General features: G+C 51.7%; 1 protein-coding gene across 1 annotated transcript; it reads left to right on the top strand.

Moving 5' to 3' along the window:
- Positions 1–3,751: 3,751 nt before the first annotated feature.
- Positions 3,752–18,888, top strand: LOC137356756 (tanabin-like). Its single transcript, XM_068022497.1, has 4 exons — positions 3,752–4,596; positions 6,472–6,596; positions 11,520–11,593; positions 12,704–18,888. The coding sequence occupies exons 1-4, from the start codon at positions 3,796–3,798 to the stop codon at positions 18,202–18,204; spliced, it is 6,501 nt and encodes a 2,166-aa protein (XP_067878598.1). The 5' UTR covers positions 3,752–3,795; the 3' UTR covers positions 18,205–18,888.
- The last annotated feature ends 299 nt before the right edge of the window (positions 18,889–19,187 follow it).

The following is a 19,187-nucleotide window of genomic DNA, read 5'->3' as shown; positions in this document are numbered from 1 at the left end:
CCTGCTCCCCCACCTGTTCCCCCGCTCCCTCACCTGTTCCCCCGCTCCCTCACCTGTATCCCCTCTCCCTCACCTGTGCCCCATCTCCCTCACCTGTGCCCCCTCTACCTCACCTGTTCCCCACTCCCCCTCACCTGTTCCCCACTCCCTCACCTGTTCCCCACTCCCTCACCTGTTCACCCACTCCCTCACCTGTTCACCCACTCCCTCACCTGTTCACCCACTCCCTCACCTGTTCACCCACTCCCTCACCTGTTCACCCACTCCCTCACCTGTTCCCCACTCCCTCATCTGTTCACCCTCTCCCTCACCTGTTCCCCACTCCCTCACCTGTTCACCCTCTCCCTCACCTGCTCCCCCACCTGTTCCCCCGCTCCCTCACCTGTTCACCCTCTCCCTCACCTGTTCACCCTCTCCCTCACTTGTACCCCCTCTCCCTCACCTGTACCCCCTCTCCCTCACCTGTTCCCCCACTCCCTCACCTGTATCCCCTCTCCCTCACCTGTGCCCCCTCTCCCTCACCTGTGCCCCCTCTCCCTCACCTGTTCACCCTCTCCCTCACCTGTTCCCCACTCCCCCTCACCTGTTCCCCACTCCCTCACCTGTTCACCCACTCCCTCACCTGTTCACCCACTCCCTCACCTGTTCACCCACTCCCTCACCTGTTCACCCTCTCCCTCACCTGTTCACCCTCTCCCTCACCTGTTCCCCACTTCCTCACCTGTTCACCCTCTCCCTCACCTGTTCACCCTCTCCCTCACCTGTTCACCCTCTCCCTCACCTGTTCCCCACTCCCTCACCTGTTCACCCTCTCCCTCACCTGTTCACCCTCTCCCTCACCTGTTCCCCACTCCCTCATCTGTTCAGCCACTCCCTCACCTGTTCCCCACTCCCTCACCTGTTCCCCTCTCCCTCACCTGTGCCCCCTCTCCCTCACCTGTGCCCCCTCTCCCTCACCTGTGCCACATTCCCTCACCTGTTCATCCTCTCCCTCACCTGTTCACCCTCTCCCTCACCTGTTCACCCTCCCCCTCACCTGTTCACCCTCCCCCTCACCTGTTCACCCACGCCCCCTCACCTGTTCACCCACGCCCCCTCACCTGTTCCCCTTCTCCCTCACCTGTTCCCCTTCTCCCTCACCTGTTCCCCTTCTCCCTCACCTGTTCCCCCTCTCCCTCACCTGTTCACCCACTCCCCCTCACCTGTGCCCCCTCTCCCTCACCTGTGCCCCCTCTCCCTCACCTGTTCCACATTCCCTCACCTGTTCCACATTCCCTCACCTGTTCACCCACTCCCCCTCACCTGTTCACCCACTCCCCCTCACCTGTTCACCCACTCCCCCTCACCTGTTCACCCACTCCCCCTCACCTGTTCACCCACTCCCCCTCACCTGTTCACCCTCCCCCTCACCTGTTCACCCTCTCCCTCACCTGTTCACCCTCTCCCTCACCTGTTCACCCTCTCCCTCACCTGTTCCCCACTCCCTCACCTGTTCACCCTCTCCCTCACCTGTTCACCCTCTCCCTCACCTGTTCCCCACTCCCTCACCTGTTCACCCTCTCCCTCACCTGTTCACCCACTCCCTCACCTGTTCACCCACTCCCTCACCTGTTCACCCACTCCCTCACCTGTTCACCCTCTCCCTCACCTGTTCACCCTCTCCCTCACCTGTTCCACACTTCCTCACCTGTTCACCCTCTCCCTCATCTGTTCACCCTCTCCCTCATCTGTTCACCCTCTCCCTCACCTGTTCACCCTCTCCCTCACCTGGTCACCCTCTCCCACACCTGTTCACCCTCTCCCACACCTGTTCACCCACTCCCCTTCACCTGTTCCCCACTCCCCCTCACCTGTTCCCCACTCCCCCTCACCTGTTCCCCACTCCCCCTCACCTGTTCCCCACTCCCCCTCACCTGTTCCCCACTCCCCCTCACCTGCTCCTCCACTCCCTCACCTGCTCCTCCACTCCCTCACCTGCTCCCCCACTCCCTCACCTGCTCCCCCACTCCCTCACCTGTTCCTCCTCTCCCTCACCTGCTTCCTTTCCCTCACCCGTTCACTTTCCCCCTCACCTGCTCCCCCCACTCCCTCACCTGTTCCTCCTCTCCATCACCTGTTCCCCTTCTCCCTCACCTGTATCCCCTCTCCCTCACCTGCATTACCTCTCCCTCACCTTTCCCCCCCCTCGCCCTCACCTCCCCCCTCTGGCCCTCACCTACCCCCCCTGGCCCTCACCTCTCCCCTCCCCCCTGGTCCTCACCTCCCCCCCCTCGCCCTCACCTCTCCCCCCTCGCCCTCACCTCTCCACCCCCTCGCCCTCACCTCTCCACCCCCTCGCCCTCACCTCTCCACCCCCTCGCCCTCACCTCTCCACCCCTTCGCCCTCACCTCTCCACCCCCTCGCCCTCACCTGCATCCCCTCGCCCTCACCTGCATCCCCTCGCCCTCACCTGTGCCCCCTCTCCATCACCTGTTCCCCACTCCCTCACCTGTTCACCCTCTCCCTCACCTGTTCCCCACTCCCTCACCTGTTCCCCACTCCCTCACCTGTTCACCCTCTCCCTCACCTGTTCCCCACTCCCTCACCTGTTCACCCTCTCCCTCACCTGTTCACCCTCTCCCTCACCTGTTCCCCACTCCCTCACCTGCTCCCCCACTCCCTCACCTTCTCCCCCACTCCCTCACCTGCTTCCTCTCCCTCACCCGTTCACTCTCCTCCTCACCTGTTACCCCTCTCCCTCACCTGCTCCCCCCACTCCCTCACCTGCTCCCCCACTCCCTCACCTGCTCCCCCCACTCCCTCACCTGCTCCCCCACTCCCTCACCTGCTTCCTCTCCCTCACCCGTTCACTCTCCTCCTCACCTGTTACCCCTCTCCCTCACCTGCTCCCCCCACTCCCTCACCTGTTCCTCCACTCCCTCACCTGCTCCCCCACTCCCTCACCTGCTCCCCCACTCCCTCACCTGCTTCCTCTCCCTCACCCGTTCACTCTCCCCCTCACCTGCTCCCCCACTCCCTCACCTGCTCCCCCCACTCCCTCACCTTCTCCCCCCACTCCCTCACCTTCTCCCCCCACTCCCTCACCTTCTCCTCCCACTCCCTCACCTTCTCCCCCCACTCCCTCACCTGCTCCATGACCAGACAGAAACTGATCACTATCTGGTTACTTGTAAAGTCTGAAAGTTCAAGATTAAAAGAATGAGAGAACAGGAGGGAGAGAGAGAGAGACAGTGTGAGTGAGAGACCGGGAGAGAAAGTCAATCTTGTGTTTGTATCGTGCTTTCCACAGCCTCAGGACGTTTGAAAGAACATTGCAGCCAATCAGGCACTCTGCTGGTGTAGTCACTTCTGTAATGTAGGGGAACTTGTCCGTGTGCATTGCTGAAAGCACAGGCTCAGCACTGGAATGTTGTACGAGAAACTCCCTCGACTGAAAGAGGTGAACTAGCAACAAGTGGCAGGGGCTTGAAAGCAGCTCCATCACACAGGCACTGCACCATACGGGGAGGGCCGAGAGGTCAGAGCAAGACTGAGACGGGTGGGGGACTCCTTTGTCACAAGAGAAACAACAGGGGTCAGAGGGGAGGGAGAGAAATTCAACCTCACACTGAGCTGGGCTTCACTGCAGGCAGCGAGAGGGAGGGGAGGGAGGGAGGAAGGGGCTGGGTCTAACTGCTGTGTCACAAAGGGGCTGAGTATTAGTATCCCAGAGAACAGGCAGACACTCGACAAGAGAGAGAGAGAGAGAGACAGAGAGGAAAACTTCAGCCACGAGTTTAGCTTCAGAGATCCAGATGGAAGCCACGTTGAAACAAAGGGCTCTGGGGGGTGAGTCCTTTGAGCTGCGAGAGCTGAATGAGCGATTGGAGGTGTACCTGCACCGTGTGACGCTCCTGGAGCAGGAGAACACTTCCCTGCGGGGTGAGATCCAAGCTCTGAAGAGGATCCCTGCCAGCGGGAAGCGCAGGGAGCTGGAGGAAGAGCTGGAGCAGCTCCGCGACTCTCTGGAGGAGAGGTGGAGGGAGGTGGACCAGGCGGCCCTGGAGAGGGACAGCCTGAGGGAGGAGCTCCGCCTGGTCCAGGAGAGGTGCGCGGGCGAGGCGTCCCGCGGGGACGAGGCGAGGCGGCAGCTGGCGGAGAGCCGGCGAGAGCTGGACGAGGAGAAGAGAGCGCAGGTCGGACTGGGCCGCAAAGCGCTGACGCTGGAGGGCGAGCTGAAGTTCCTGGAGGGCCTGCACCAGGAGGAGATAGGCAACCTGCAAGAGGAGAGATCGAGGGCTTTGCCCAGTCTCGCCCAGTGCCCAGTGCCATCTCCCGGCCTCTGCCCTCAAGAGGTTGACCTCTACTCCCAGAAGCTCAGCCAGATATGGAAGGGGTCTCTGGAGATCTACCAGAAAGAGCTGGTCAAGATGGAACACGGGCTAGCAGAGGCCAGGGGGAGGCAGGAGACAGTGAAGGAGGAGAAGAGGCAGAGTCGGCTCAAACTGCTGTCCTTGCAGAAGGAGATGGAGGTTCTGAGGGAGAGGAAGGGTCTGTTAGAAGGACGGGCGTCCCAGCAGAACGAGAAACAGCAGCAAGACCTTGAGGAGTTCCAGGTTGGTTAGCCCAGTGTTTGATTTGCTTTTGTATCGGTCTGTCTGTGTGTGAGTGTGAGAGTGTGTGTGAGTGTGAGTGTGTGTCCGTCTCTCTGAGTTACGTATTATTTCCCTGCTAACACAGTAAGAAACCCTGCCTGAGCAATTTCAACACAACCATAAACCCATTGAAAAGAACAAAGCTGTATTTACACAGCGCCTTTCACACCTCACATCCAATGAAGTGCTTTTTTTTTTGAAGAGCCATCACTGTCGGAATGTAGGAAACGTGGCAGTCCAATTTGCGCACAGCAAGCTCCCACGAGCAGCAGTGTGATACCCACCGGCTAAGCTGTTTTAGCGAGGGATAAATATTGGCCCGAGGACACCGGGGAGAGAAGTCTTCTGCGTCTTATACGTGCACCTGAGAGGTGTAGACGGGGGCCCCGGTTTAACGTCTCATCTTGAAAGACGGCGCCTCCAACAATGCAGCACTCCCTCAGTCCTGGCACTGGGAGTGTCGGTCTGAAATTTGTGCTCGAGTCTCTGGAGTGGGGGCTCGAACCCACAAACTTCAGACTCAGGCGACAGAGACAGAGATAGACAGAGAGATAGAGAGAGAGAGAGAGAGAGACAGAGAAAAAGAGAGAGAGACAGAGAAAAAGAGAGAGAGACAGAGAAAAAGAGAGAGAGACAGAGAAAGAGAGAGAGACAGAGAAAAAGAGAGAGACAGAGAAAAAGAGAGAGACAGAGACAGAGAGAGAGGAAGAGAGAGACAGAGAGAGAGGGAGAGAGAGACAGAGAGAGAGACAGAGAGAGAGGGAGAGACAGAGAGAGGGAGAGACAGAGAGAGCGACAGAGAGAGAGAGAGAGTCAGAGAGAGAGACAGACAGAAAGAGAGAGCGAGAGTGAGTGAGAGTGAGACAGAGAGAGAGAGTCAGAGAGACGGACAGAAAGAGAGAGCGAGGCAGAGAGAGAGACGGATACAGACAGAAAGAGAGAGAGACAGAGAGAGAGAGAGAGAGACAGACAGACAGAAAGAGAGAGAGAGAAATAGAGAGATAGACAGAGAGAGAGTGAGAGACACAGAGACAGAGAGCCCCCCACTGAATCCCGGCCTCCAAAGACAAGCTTTCTCCGCCCCAGTCCCAAGTCTCCATTAGTGAGAACAGGCTGCCCGATCAATCAATACCAGAGACCCCCCAGGGTGCTGGCCTGGTTCAGATTTCAGCCCTGGCGCACCTGCCACAAGAGAGTTAATACCATTTTGAAATCCCATTGTGCCAATCTTGAACCATCTGGGTCCTTGAGGGGGTGACAACAACTGACAATGTGAACTAGGGGGGCCATCAATATAAGACAGTCACTAATAAATCCAATGGGGAATTCAGGAGAAGCTCCTTTCCCCAGAGAGTGGTGAGAATGTGGAACTCACTACCACAGGGAGCGGTTGAGGGGGAATAGCGGAGATACATTTAAGGGGGAAGCTGGATCAACGCGTGAGGGAGAAAGGAGTAGAAGGATATGGGGTTAGGGTGAGATGAAGAGGGGGGGTGGGAGGAGGCTCGTGTGGAGCATAAAGACCATCACAGAGCAGATGGGCCGAATGGAGAGAGAGAGATAGAGAAAGAGTGTTAGCCATTGAGACACTGCCTTCAAGTGAAGAAATGATCAAGTGTAGGGACACTTGAATATCCGACTGTGTTGCCTCAATGGATGGATGGGGGTAAATGAGAGGGCGAGCAATGCCCATGGAACCCGGAGCCCCGGCGAGAGTCAATACCTTCAGCTGTCAAACACACCGGCCATTCCTGCTCACTTCAAGCCAAGAGACTCACGTTAAAACGCGACAACACGGGCACAGTTATTAACCTCTGACTGTCTCAACTCTTTCAGGCAACAATAGGATTGCTGGAGCAGGACAAAGAATCCTTGGCCGCCAAGATGGACAGAATCCTGGACGAGCAGCGTCAGCTGATGCAGACGAAATTGGCGCTCAGTCTGGAGGTCGCCACCTACAGGTACGTGTGGCAACCATTTTATCTCCAGTCGGCCATTTTAGTGAATATTTGCGCACAGCAAACCCCCCATGAACAGTAATGTGATAATGACCCAGATCATCGGTTTTTTTTTTAGTGATGTTTGTTGAGGGATAAATATTGGCCCCAGGACACCAGGGAGAACTCCCACCCCCACCCCACCCCCGCTCTTCTTCCAATAATGGCCGTGGGATCTTTTACTTCCACCTGAGAGGGTAGATGGGGCCTTGATTTAACATCTCATCCGAGAGACAGCACCTCTGACAGCGCGGCACTTCCTCACACTCACACTCACACAGGCACTCGTACATACACTCAGACACATATACACTCACACAGGCAGAATTAGCTGTCAGTCAGGAAATGCAAGGGAGGGAGGAACTCAAGAAAATTACAGTCACCAAGGAAGTGGTACTGAGCAAATTGTTGGAGCTGCGGGCTGACAAGTCACCGGGTCCTGATGGACTTCTAGGGTCTTAAAAGAAGTGCCTAGTGAGATAGTTGATGCGATAGTTTTCATTTTCCAAAAGTCTCCAGATTCAGGGAAAATAGCGAATGTAACTCCTTTATTCAAAAAGGGAGGGAGACAGAAAGCAGGAAACTACAGGTCTGTTAGCTTAACATGTCTTAGGGAAAATGCTAGAAGCTATTATTAAAGATGTTATAGCAGGACATTTAGAAAAATTCAAGGTAATCAGGCAGAGTCAACATGGTTTTGTGAAAGGGAAATCATGCTTAACCAATTTATTGGAGTTCTTTGAGGGAGTTACATGTGCTGTGGATAAAGGGGAACCAGTGGATGTATTACACTTAGATTTCCAGAAGGCATTTGATAAGGTGCCCCATCAAAGGTTATTACAGAAAATAAAAGCTCATGATGGAGGGGGTAACATATTGGTATGGATAGAAGATTGGCCAGCAAACAGAGTCAGAGAGTAGGCATAAATGGGTCATTTTCTGGTTGACAAGATGTAATGAGTGGTGTGCCACAGGGATCTGTGCTGGGGCCTCAACTTTTTACAATTTATATAAATGACTTAGATGAAGAGACCGAAGGTATGGTTGCTAAATTTGCTGATGACACAAAGATAGATAGGAAAGTATTTTGTGAAGAGGACATAAGGGGGCTACAAAGGGATATAGATAGGTTAAGTGAGTGGGCGAAGACCTGGCAAATAGAGTATAATGTGGGAAAATGCAAATTTGCCCATTTTAGCAGGAAGCATAAAAAAGAAGCATATTATCTAAATGGTGAGAGATTGCAGAGCTCTGAGATGCAGAGGGATCTGGGTGTCCGAGTGCATGAATCGCAAAAGGTTAGTGTGCAGGTACAGCATGTAATTAGGAAAGCTAATAGAATGTTATCGTTTATAGCGAGGGGAATTGAATATAAAAGTAGGGAGGTTATGCTTCAGCTATACAGGGCATTGGTGAGACCACATCTGGAGTACTGTGTACAGTACCGGTCTCCTTATTTAAGGAAGGATGTAAATGCGTTGGAAGCAGTTCAGAGAAGGTTTACTAGACTAATACCTGGAATGGGTGGGCTGTCTTATGAAGAAAGATTGGACAGGCTAGGCTTGTATCCACTGGAATTTAGAAGAGTAAAAAGCGACTTGGTTGATCCTGAGGGGTCTTGACAGGGTGGATGTGGAAAGGATGTTTCCCCTTGTGGGAGAATCTAGAACTAGGAGTCACTGTTTATAGATAAGGGATCGTCCATTTAAGACAGATGAGAATTTTTTTCTCTCAGAGGGTCGTGAGATTTTGGAATTCTCTTCCTCAAAAGGTGGTGGAAGCAGAGTCTTTAAATATTTTTAAGGCAGAGGTAGATAGATTCTTGATAAACAAGGGGGTGAAAAGTTATCGGGGTTAGGTGGAAATGTGGAGTAATCAGTTCAGCCACGAACTTACTGAATGGTGTAGCAGGTTTGAGGGGCCGAGTGGCCTCCTCCTGCTCCTAATTCGTATGTTCGTATACTCCCTCAGACACAGACACACACAGGCAATTTCTCACACACACACACAGTCACTCACATACGCACATACTCTACATACACACACATGTACACTACGTGATGTTGAATATGGTCACAATGGGACATGTTTGTGAGTCAGACAGCCTGAGTGCAGGCTGGGGGTCTCAGATGGCCACACAATAGGGAGACCAGTGAGTCATTAACATGACAATGGGCCAGTTCAGCAAAATTTGTTCTGTCGGCTGCACTCAAACAGACTATTTTGTCAGCCACAGGCTCTCGCTGAATAACACTCTCTCTCTCTCACATTCCCTTTCACTTTTAGTCTCACTCTATCTGTCAGTCTCTCTCTCTCTCTCACACCACCTCTCCCTCTCTCTCACACTGCCCCACTGTTTCTCTCAATCACACCATCTCTCTCACACGCCTCGCCCCTCTTTCTCACACCTTCTCTGTCAGTCTCTCACATTCATACCATCTCCCTCTCTCACTCTGCCCCTCTCTGCCCTTGGTCTCCCTGACACTCACAGCACCTCTCTCCTTCTCACATTCACTCTCTCACACACTTTGATTCTCACCCTATCTCTCGCCGTCCTCCACAGACCTCCTTACAAGGAATAGGAGCAGGAGGAGGCCATTCAGCCCATTCAGCCAGCTCTGCCATTCAATCAGATCACAGCTAATCTACTAGGTCAGCTCCACTTTCCCGCCCAATCCTTATGTCCCTTGATTCTCAGCCATTAAATATCACGCAGACCCTGGGCCTCACGTACAAAGTTGGCCAATGATCTTGGACACTCCTGCCCAGAGATGGGCAGACTGAGGTAGTGAGGGTGGCCGGTGGGTTCAGTCAGAGAGGGTAGGGGTATCGGTGTGTGTGTCTGTGTGTCTCGGGGCAGTGGGTGTAATTCTCAGCCTGTGCGACCCACAGTTCCTGGATGGGACAGCGAGGTCAGGAATCCACCAGGAATCCACAGGCAGCAACTGCAGTGGATGGGAAGCTGGGAATTGCTGCCGCAATGCCTGGTGCCTGGAAGGTCGGTGGGGGGGGAGGGTGGGTCGAGGAGCAGCTGCGATTCTCGCACTGCTCTCTACAAATCGTTCGAGAACAGCAGGCTCCTGGAAACGGGTTAACAAACGTCTATTCCCAAAAGCGTGCGGAAAGAGATTGAAATGGGAGGATATCTTCAGCCCCCGGAGTTTATTCATATGGATTTCCAGCCCTGCATCCTGTTCGCCCACTCCAGAGGTTAGAGCCCATAATCCAGCCAGTACTGAGGGGGCGCCGCACTGTCGGAAGGTCAGTGCTGCACTGTCGGAGGTGCCCTCCTTCAGCATGAGACGTTAAACTGAGGCACGGTCTGCCCTCTCAGGTGGATGTAAAAGATCCCACTGCTACATTACAAAGAAGAGCGGTGGGGAGGGGGGGTGGGGGAGTTCTCCCCAGTGTCCCGGGGCCGATATATATCCCTCAACCAACATCACTAAAAACAGATTGTCTTGTCATTATCACATCGCTGTTTGTGGGACCTCACTGTGGGCAAATTGGCTCCTGCGTTTCCTACATTACAACAACATCCTGAATTTATATAGCACCTTTAATGCAGTATATGTCCCAGGGTGCTTCACAGGAGCATAAATCGGACAGAATGTAACGCCGAGTCACATGAGATATTAGGGACAGGCAACCAAAAGCTTGGTTAAAGAGGTTTATTTTAGGGAGCGTCTTAAAGGAGAGAGGGAGAGGCGGAGAGGTTTAGGGAGGGAATTCCAGAGCTTAGGGCCCCCAGGCTGGAATTGGAGGAGTGCAGAGATCCCGGAGGGTTGTAGGGAGGTTACAGAGATAGGGAGGGAATGAGGCCATGGAGGGATTTGAACACGAGGCTGAGAATTGTATGGGCGAGGGTCTGAGGGAGTGGCAGACCAATCCCGGGATCCGTTAGCTGCACAGCCCTTATTCCGCAGGCTGTTCAGTCTGGAGTCTCCAGGATCCCTCCCCGTGCACCTCTCCACTCCCCCCTTGTCACGCCTCACACATTCCGGCACATTCTTGCCGGGTGACGCGAGCTGGCAAGGGTCGCATGACATCATTCTCCAAGCTCCCTCTTTCTCCTCTGTTGAATAGCTATTGGCAGCTCCTCACCCGGCTCGATTGTTTCTGCACACTGTCTGATGATTAGGCTGCAGCCAGCCAAGGGCTTTTCACAGGCTCCAGTCTCACATCACCACGTACACACACACACAGACACACACACAGACACACACACACACACACAGACAGACACACACACAGACACACACACACAGACAGACACACACACAGACACACACACGTCTTTGTGTCCCAATGGATGACCAACACTATTCAGTTCCGGCCCTTTCTTTCCCAAGAGAGGCTGCACTGAAACCACACTCTCTGGGGTTAACCCCTTCCTCACTGGACTCCTAGCTCGTACACACAGACACACAGGGAAAAACAGCAACAAGGACAGACAGACACACACACACACACAACATAGATATACACACACAGAGTGACACAGCAACACAGGCAGACACACACGGACACACAGCAAAGACAAACAGACACACACACACATGCATACATGCATATACACACACACACAGCACAGACACACACACAGACACACACACAGACGCACAGCAACACAGCTGACGACACAGCAGCCCAGGCACACAAACATCGACACAGATAGACATAATGACGGACACACACACACACACACAGACACGACAACACAGACAGATAAGCAGCGACACAGGCACGCACAGACACCATGACAGACACACTCACAGCAACACAGTGACACAGACACACCCACACATCCACACGCAGGGACAGTTGCGTGGGGCCAAGCAGACAAATGAAAGATTTGAGTATAAAAGTTCTGGTTTTATATCCTAGAGCTCTATTGGATGCTGAGGTTGGGAGAATACGCTCCTCATCAGAGACTCCAGGACTCCCAGTGTCTCACAGAGGTAAGGTTGACTTACAGCACCTCACTCGACTGACAGATATTACTGTTATTCACTTATCACTCAGACACACAGGAAGGCCCTCACTGTGTTTAACCATAGAGTGATCCAGCACAGGATTAGGCCACTCGGCCCCTCGAGCCTGCTCCACCATTCAATCAGATCTGATCTGATTGTAACCTCAACCCCACATTCCCACCTAACCCCGATAACCTTTCACCCCCCTTGCGCATCAAGAACCTCTGCCTTAGAAATATTTACGGACTCTCCTTCCACTTGAGCAACTTGTCTATGGGCACTCCAACTGACGGCACCTCAGTAGTGGCACTGTCGGCCTGGAGTTTTGACCTCAAGTCTCTGGAGTGGGACACGAACCCACAACCTTCAGTCTCTGAGACCAGAGAGCTACCCACTGAGCTACGGCTGACCAGCAGAATTCTATTCTGGCTTAACCGCCACTAGTTTCCCTCACCCACTGCCCTGAATGAACTCAAGGATTGCTGCCAGTGTCTTTGTGAGCCGCATCTCAACAGATTACCAACCCGCCCCTTGTCTGGAGGGGTCTACTGAACCCAAATCAACTCCCTCCTCAGGGAGTGCCTTCCCTAGAAAAGAGAAGACTGAGGGGTAACCTGACAGAGGTCTTTACAATCGTGGCAGGGTTTGATGTAGAGTAGGCGTAGAGAATATTTTTCCACTTGTAGGGGAGACCACAACTAGAGGGTCATCAATTTAAGATAGTAACTAATAAATCCAATGGGGAATTCAGGAGAAACGTCTTTCCCCAGAGAGTGGTGAGAATGTGGAACTCGCTACCAAAGGGAGTGATTGAGGGGGAATAGCAGAGATACATTTAAGGGGAAGCTGGATAAACACATGAGGGAGAAAGGAATAGAAGGATATGGTGATAGGGGGAGATGAAGAGGGGGGTGGGAGGAGGCGCGTGTGGAGCAGAAACACCAGCACGGAGCAGATGGGCCGAATGGCCTGTTTCTGTGCTGTACATACTTTGTATCTGTGTTGAGGGGGTTGGGTCAGGCTGTTCTTAATACTAACACTGCTCAAAGCTCCCACTTGGAATTACACTGACCTATTTTCCTGGGCCTTTTGCAGATGCCAGTCTGGAGCTGGACTGGACTGAGCTTGGATTTCAAGGAAGGAGGGCAGTCTCCATGGAGAAAAGTTGGTGTACCTCGAAGAAGAGGGAGGCAGATAAAGATATCAGGAAGCTACGAGCACCATTACACTCTGGAACAGATTCCCCAGCGTACGGATTGAGAGGTCAGAGTCTACCCAGGGGCAATCGCCCAAAGGAGTCTCACCTACTAATGACTGACATCCCAAGCTCAGAGAGTGAAGCAACTGCCCACAGCGTAAGGAACCAGGAAGCAATACCAGCACTGGGCGGCGCCGAGAATTCATCAAGCTGCACCATTCCGGAATGTGCTGTGCTTCCCCAAATAGATTCCCAAAGCGTCGATGTGGAGCGGGGCGAGGGGTTGTTGGAACTGCACCAGTTTGATGGAGAAACCAAGGGAAGTGTCACGGAAGAGCAACGTCAAGAGAAAACACAGCTCAATGGAGATGTCAATGAAGGTGTGATAGACAGAGAGGAATCAGAGGAGAATATTGACCTAGTGTTGGACACCATAGTGCTCAACGGCACCAGTAAGAAGCCTATGGATGACGAGGAGCCCAAGTTATCCGAGGGCAAGGAGGACCTGGTGTCAGAGGATGAGGAGATCAACGAGGCAAGTCAGGAGTGTTTGATGGAGGAACAGCCTCAAGAACCCAAGGTGCAATTCAACCATGTGTCAGGGAAGCTGCTGTCCAGCCACGAGACGTGGGAGCATTCAACAGAAAACGCTGTTGAGATAATCGAGCGGATGAAGGATCTACCGCTGAAGGAGCAATGGGTTAACGAAGATGCCAAGGAGCAGGCAATGGAAAAGGAGCAATCGGAGGGACAGGCCAATCCCGGATCAGAGAAAGTGACGCTCAACGGCTCAAGTAGTGAGAATGTGAAAGAAGATGATGCGCCCCAGATCATTCAAGAGCTAGAGAACGAGGACGGACAATCCAACACAGAAACTAAGCAGAACGTGAGGGACAACAGGTCAGAGTTGCCAGAGGAAGAGAAAGATCTAGTGTCACCAAACCCACTGTCCAACGGCACAACTGAGGAACACATGGCAGAGGTAAATCAGGAAGATCTGGGCTCTAAGAAGGGACAACTGAATGGGGAACCCAAGGAGCACATGGTGGGAGACAAGACATCAGAGATGTTGGAGGGAACAATTGATGCGTTGCCTGAGGTGAGATTGTCCAGTGATAAGACTCAGGAGCTGGTGCCAGAGCAGGAGAACCATCAGACAGAGGTTGCGGAATCAGGGAGACCTGAGGGAAACAACAATATGGAATCAGAGGCGGTTTTATCAAGTGACACAGGTGAGGAACATTCAACAGAAGAGATGTCTGAGAGACAGGAAGTGCTACAAGGCAGGGACACAGAGGAGCATGTGGCAGGAAAGGGCACAACTGAGGTAACTGAAGAAAAGGAAGACTTAACTTCAGAGAACGGAGACGCTAAAGAGCTAGCAACAGATGAGAAGTTCGAGATGACCCAGGTAAACTTTGATTCAAGGGCAGAGAAAGGACAGCTCGGTGACACAAACGGGAAGAACGTCCGAGATCTGTCAGTCCAAGGGGGGCTCAGTGAACCAACAGGCAAGAAAACTGCAACATCAGAGAATGTACTGTCAAGTGATGGTCAGAGGACAGAAGAAGCTGAAGCTGAGACAACTGAGGTCCAGACAGATGAAGTGGTGGAGCAGGAAGAATACAATGGAGGAATGAAGGAATGTGAGATTGAAGAAGCTCTGGAAGTATCTGAGGGAAAGATTGTTCCAGAGTCTGAGAAACTGCTGTCCAGTGAGAACATCCAGAAGCACGCAACTGATGAAGAGACTCTGATATCTGAGGGGATAGGGCATCTGGTACCAGAGAAAGGGCAATTCAGTGGGCATATCGAGGAGCATGTGCTGGACACAGAGATGTCCGAGAATGTGCTGTTCACTAACCCAACCGAGGAGCACGCAGAAGAGGCCGAGACCGCACCGATTCTGGGAGAGAAAGATCTGGGATCCGAGCAGGGGGAGCGAAGTGAGGATATTAAAGAGCACACCGCAGAAAATGAGGAGCTGGAGATTTCAGAGGCGAGTGAGCAGGAGGTTTCCCAGATCGAGGAAGGGAAGGGCGAGACCTTGGAGGGAATGGAAAGCCTAGGATCAGGGATGGGATCGTTTGACGAGACAATTCTGGAGCATGCGATGGATCAGGAGATGGCTCAGGCAGGAGGAGCCAGACACAAGATCACTGAGGTCGAACATCTGGGGACAGAGATGAAACAATCTAATGGAGAAACTGAGGGACATGGGATAGAAACAAAACAGTCTGAGATAGCTGAGGAATTGGTTGACCAAGTGGCGGAGGAAGGACCTCCCAGTGACACAAAGCAGGAGCGAGTGAGCCAAGACACCAAATTTCAGATAACTGAGGAGGAGGTAGATGTGGGGTCTGACAAGGATCAACTCAATGAAGAAGCTAAGGAACGTGCATTAGCAAAAGATGATTCCGAGATGCCTGAGGAGATGAAAGACATTACAGAGAGGGGACTGCCTGGTGACACAGCTAAGCAACATGCAACAGATGAGCCAACATCAGAGGGAAGGAATGATCTTGTGCTAGTAAAAGGATATTTAAAAGAAGATTTGGAACATGCGACAGACAAAGATTCATCAGTGGGAAAGTTTGATCCAGAGGAATTTCTGTTCAGTGATGTGACTCATGCACAAGAGAAGCCTCAAATAGAGGAAGAGATGTTTGGGATGCCTGAGGAAAAGGATAACCTAGAAGGTGGGCAAATCTCCGGAGAAGCTAAGGAACACGTGTCAGAAAAAGAGCCATCGGAGATAGCTGAGGCGTTGGCGGGTCTGGTACCAGGGACAGAACCGCCTAGTGACTCAGGTCAGGAGCACATGACGCAAGAAATGATTCAGGAATCTGAAGGAAAGGGTGACTTTGAGTCAAAGAAAGGACAACTCGTTGAGGAAACTCAACTGCAGGCGACTGAAGGTGAGAAATGCCAAACCTCAGAGTTAAAAACTGAGGCGGTGTCAGGTATGGGACTTCACAGTGGCACAGCTATGGAGGATATGACGGAAGATGACACCAAGACAATTGGAGGGATGCCAGATCTTCTGACAGAGGGGGTACTGGTCAATGATACGACCAATAATATGACAGAAGAGAATAAGAAGCTGGAGATAACTGAAGATAAGGAAGATCTGGAGTTGGAAAAGGGACAATTCAATGATGGCATTGAAGAGTGCATGACAGAAAGTGAGAACTCAGAAGGACACACTGATGCAGTGTCTGAGAAGGCACTGTTTAGCGAGGTGAGACATGCAACAGAAGTAAAGTCTCAGATAAACGAGGGAAAGAAAGAGCTAGGATCAGAGGAAGGACAACTGAGCGAGGAAACTGAGGAGCATATCGAGGAAGACAAGAAACCAGAGATCGATAAAAGGACGGTTGCAGCAACTGGCGACAATGGAGATTATCTGGAGATGAAGACAACAAGCCCAGCAGGGAAGATGAACCTGGTTGAGGATGAAGTTACACTTGACAAGGAAGAGACATGTAAAGAAGTGGAGAATGTGCACCAGACTCTTGCAAGATCCCAGTCAAATACTTCAGGAAATATGGAAAAGGGACTGGAACCACTATTGGATGAGCTGTCAGAATCCGAGGAAAGGCAGGAGATTGAGGAAGAAAGAGCTGCTTCACCTTTTGATACCGAAAACGAAGAGAAGCAGACACAAGGGGAAGAACCACTGACATCTTCAGCTGGCCAGTCTCGAAACGCAGATTGTTTGTCAGAAGACCTGCGGACTCAAAATCTTCCTGAACATGAAGAGTTGACGAAAGCAGCAGATGGAGTTGATGAGATTGCAGAAGCAGAGCAGGAACACAGTCTACAGCATACACAGGAGGCCCGGTTAGAAGTGCAGGGCATAGGCAGCCAATCACTGGGAGAACGTCTGGAAGATGTGTCTCAGTTACACGAACCTCCTGCAGAGAGATATACAAGATGCGAAGGAGTTTCTCTCCATGGAGACACAGCTCTTTGGGAAAATACTCTTTCAGAGTCAAGTGTGAATGCTGAAGATGTTGCTGTTGGATGCCAAAAAGCACAGACAATAAAAGAAGGGATGGACCTTGTGCCTGGAGTGATGACCGGAGATATCAACAATGACAAATCAGACTTTATGACTATGTCGAATTTTGGAGTTGAGCAGGACGAGGCTGATCAAACAGAGGAGAGTGACATCACCTCAAACTCAAATGGGGAGGATAGTTCGACAAGAAAGGTGGTCACTGAATCGGAGGATGATGGATCCATTAATCTGAGAGAGGCTGAAGATGAAACCTTGATTGAAATGGTAGACAAATCCCAAACTGCTGGAACGGCCGATGTTTTTGAAGACGTGAATTCAGAGACACAGTGTGTGATGCAAAATAGGTGGTCAACACCATCGGACACGGATATCTCAGCAACCTCAACAGACGGACATTCACCAAATGCTTCCCAAACTGTGGAAAGTTCCGCCAATACCTTGGGAGAGCACGGAGAGAATTTGGAACCACCTCGACCAGAAAGTCCACTGCAAGAGAGCAGCGATGACGTACAGTTGGAAGAACGAGAAGAACCACAAACAGTAGTGGAAGGCCGCGAATTCCTGAATACTTTCCAAGAGGAGACTTTGGCAATTTCAAAGCTGGGTGCAGATCTTGACCTCAGCCCGGGAGAGAAAAAGGATAGCCAAATCTTTCAAACGGACGGCTTTTATGATCTTGAATCTTCGATCGACAGGCTAGCAACAACAGCATCACAAGAAGGGTCAACGGCAGAACTTGTCCAAACAAGTCTTGAGAAGGTTGAAGACTCCCAACATGGACCAAGAGAGGAAACAGAAGGGAACTCCTTAAATGAAAATCAACTAGGGTCTTTCAATAGGAATAGTCCAGATCTGAATAGTGACACAGCAATAGACAATACAAACAGCAACGACGAAAAGACTGAGGACAAAGTACCAGAGGAACTTGGGAAAATCTTCAGAGAAGATGATCTCTATGAGCCTAGTGTGGCCCAGGAGTGCAACAATGAAAGTGGCAAAACCAAGCAAGTTGAAGACACTTACGACACAGAGTACAAGACAACAGCCTTCCACGGGACACAGCACAGTGCTGAAGACATTGACGATGATGAGCTCAACAAGACGGTTCCCTCACAGCACTTCAGTACGGAGACTGAGCAGGAGGCTCACTGCCGCAATGCTGATCTCATGCTGCCCGCAGCTCTGGGGGCACCATCTCAAGAGACAGACGCAGAAGTCGGCACGAGGCATCGCTCAATCCTCTCCTTGACGTCCAAAGACCATGAGCTGAACGGGCTGCATGGAGAATATCTTGGAGGCCCAGGGAAAGGAGAAGGAACAGCGGTGGAAAAGTTAGCTGCTGCCTACCACTATTGGTCTTCAGAAGACGAGTAAATGGACCACATTCGGGAAACCATCGTTGCATTGACAACAGGATACAGAACACCTTCGCGACCCAACCATCCCAAGCGAGAGACTGCAGGCCTCAGGGCAACAGAGGCACTTACAATCTTTGCATGGCTTGACTTAATGAGCACGTCGTCATCTTGCCATACGATCCAGTGGATTCTACTTAAACAAATGCACTATCTTTCATTAGACAGACTCACTCAATGAGATGGGCAATCTGGCCAGTATCCATGCCACTGATGTGCTGTTTTGAGTGACCCGTTGTTAGCGTACTGTTGGACTGCTCACAGGACGATGACTAATTTCCAGACAGCCCAGCTTAAGCGCAAGACCCATATCTGTCTCAGAGACGTAAGCCTCACACTCAACCTTTGTGCTCCCATTGTGGAGCCAGCACAACGCAGTCAACAAGCATTAATGATTGCATCTGGCTTTCAAACCAAGGCAAAGCACTCTTCAATCTCAATGGTCTTCATCAGTGATGTAAACCCTTCATCATGTGCTGTGTGATTTGATTTCGATTTTAAAAATAGACATTAGCAAACGTGTGGACAGAAAAAGTATCGGTTGCCTGCAGGAAATCTGGGAGAGCCTGGAGCCCTGAGATTGAACCTTCCCCTCTTGCATGAGCACGGAAAAATTTTCTGCATCTTTTTTTTTAAAAATACAATACTTAGCGTGAATGTAAACTTGTTTAGTTTCAGGGAATGAATAAACGGAAAAAAAAGGTCTCAGGATTTGTGTCTTCCGATTTTTGATACTGAGGCTCTACTTCTGGTTCCAGCAACAATAAACTGCATTTATATAGCGTCTTTAATGGGCTGAAACATCCCAAGGTGCTTCACAGGAGCGTTATCAAACAAAATTCGACTCTGAGCCACGTCAGGAGATTTTAGGACAGGCGACCAAAAGATCGGTCAAAGAGGTCAGTTTTAATGAGTGCCTTAAAAGGAGGAGATAGAGAGAGA

This window comes from Heterodontus francisci, chromosome 46, assembly GCF_036365525.1.
Source record: "Heterodontus francisci isolate sHetFra1 chromosome 46, sHetFra1.hap1, whole genome shotgun sequence".
In the NCBI taxonomy this organism is placed as follows: domain Eukaryota; kingdom Metazoa; phylum Chordata; class Chondrichthyes; order Heterodontiformes; family Heterodontidae; genus Heterodontus; species Heterodontus francisci.
Note: the sequence above shows the minus strand (reverse complement) of the source record. Positions and strands in the feature narration are given on the sequence as shown.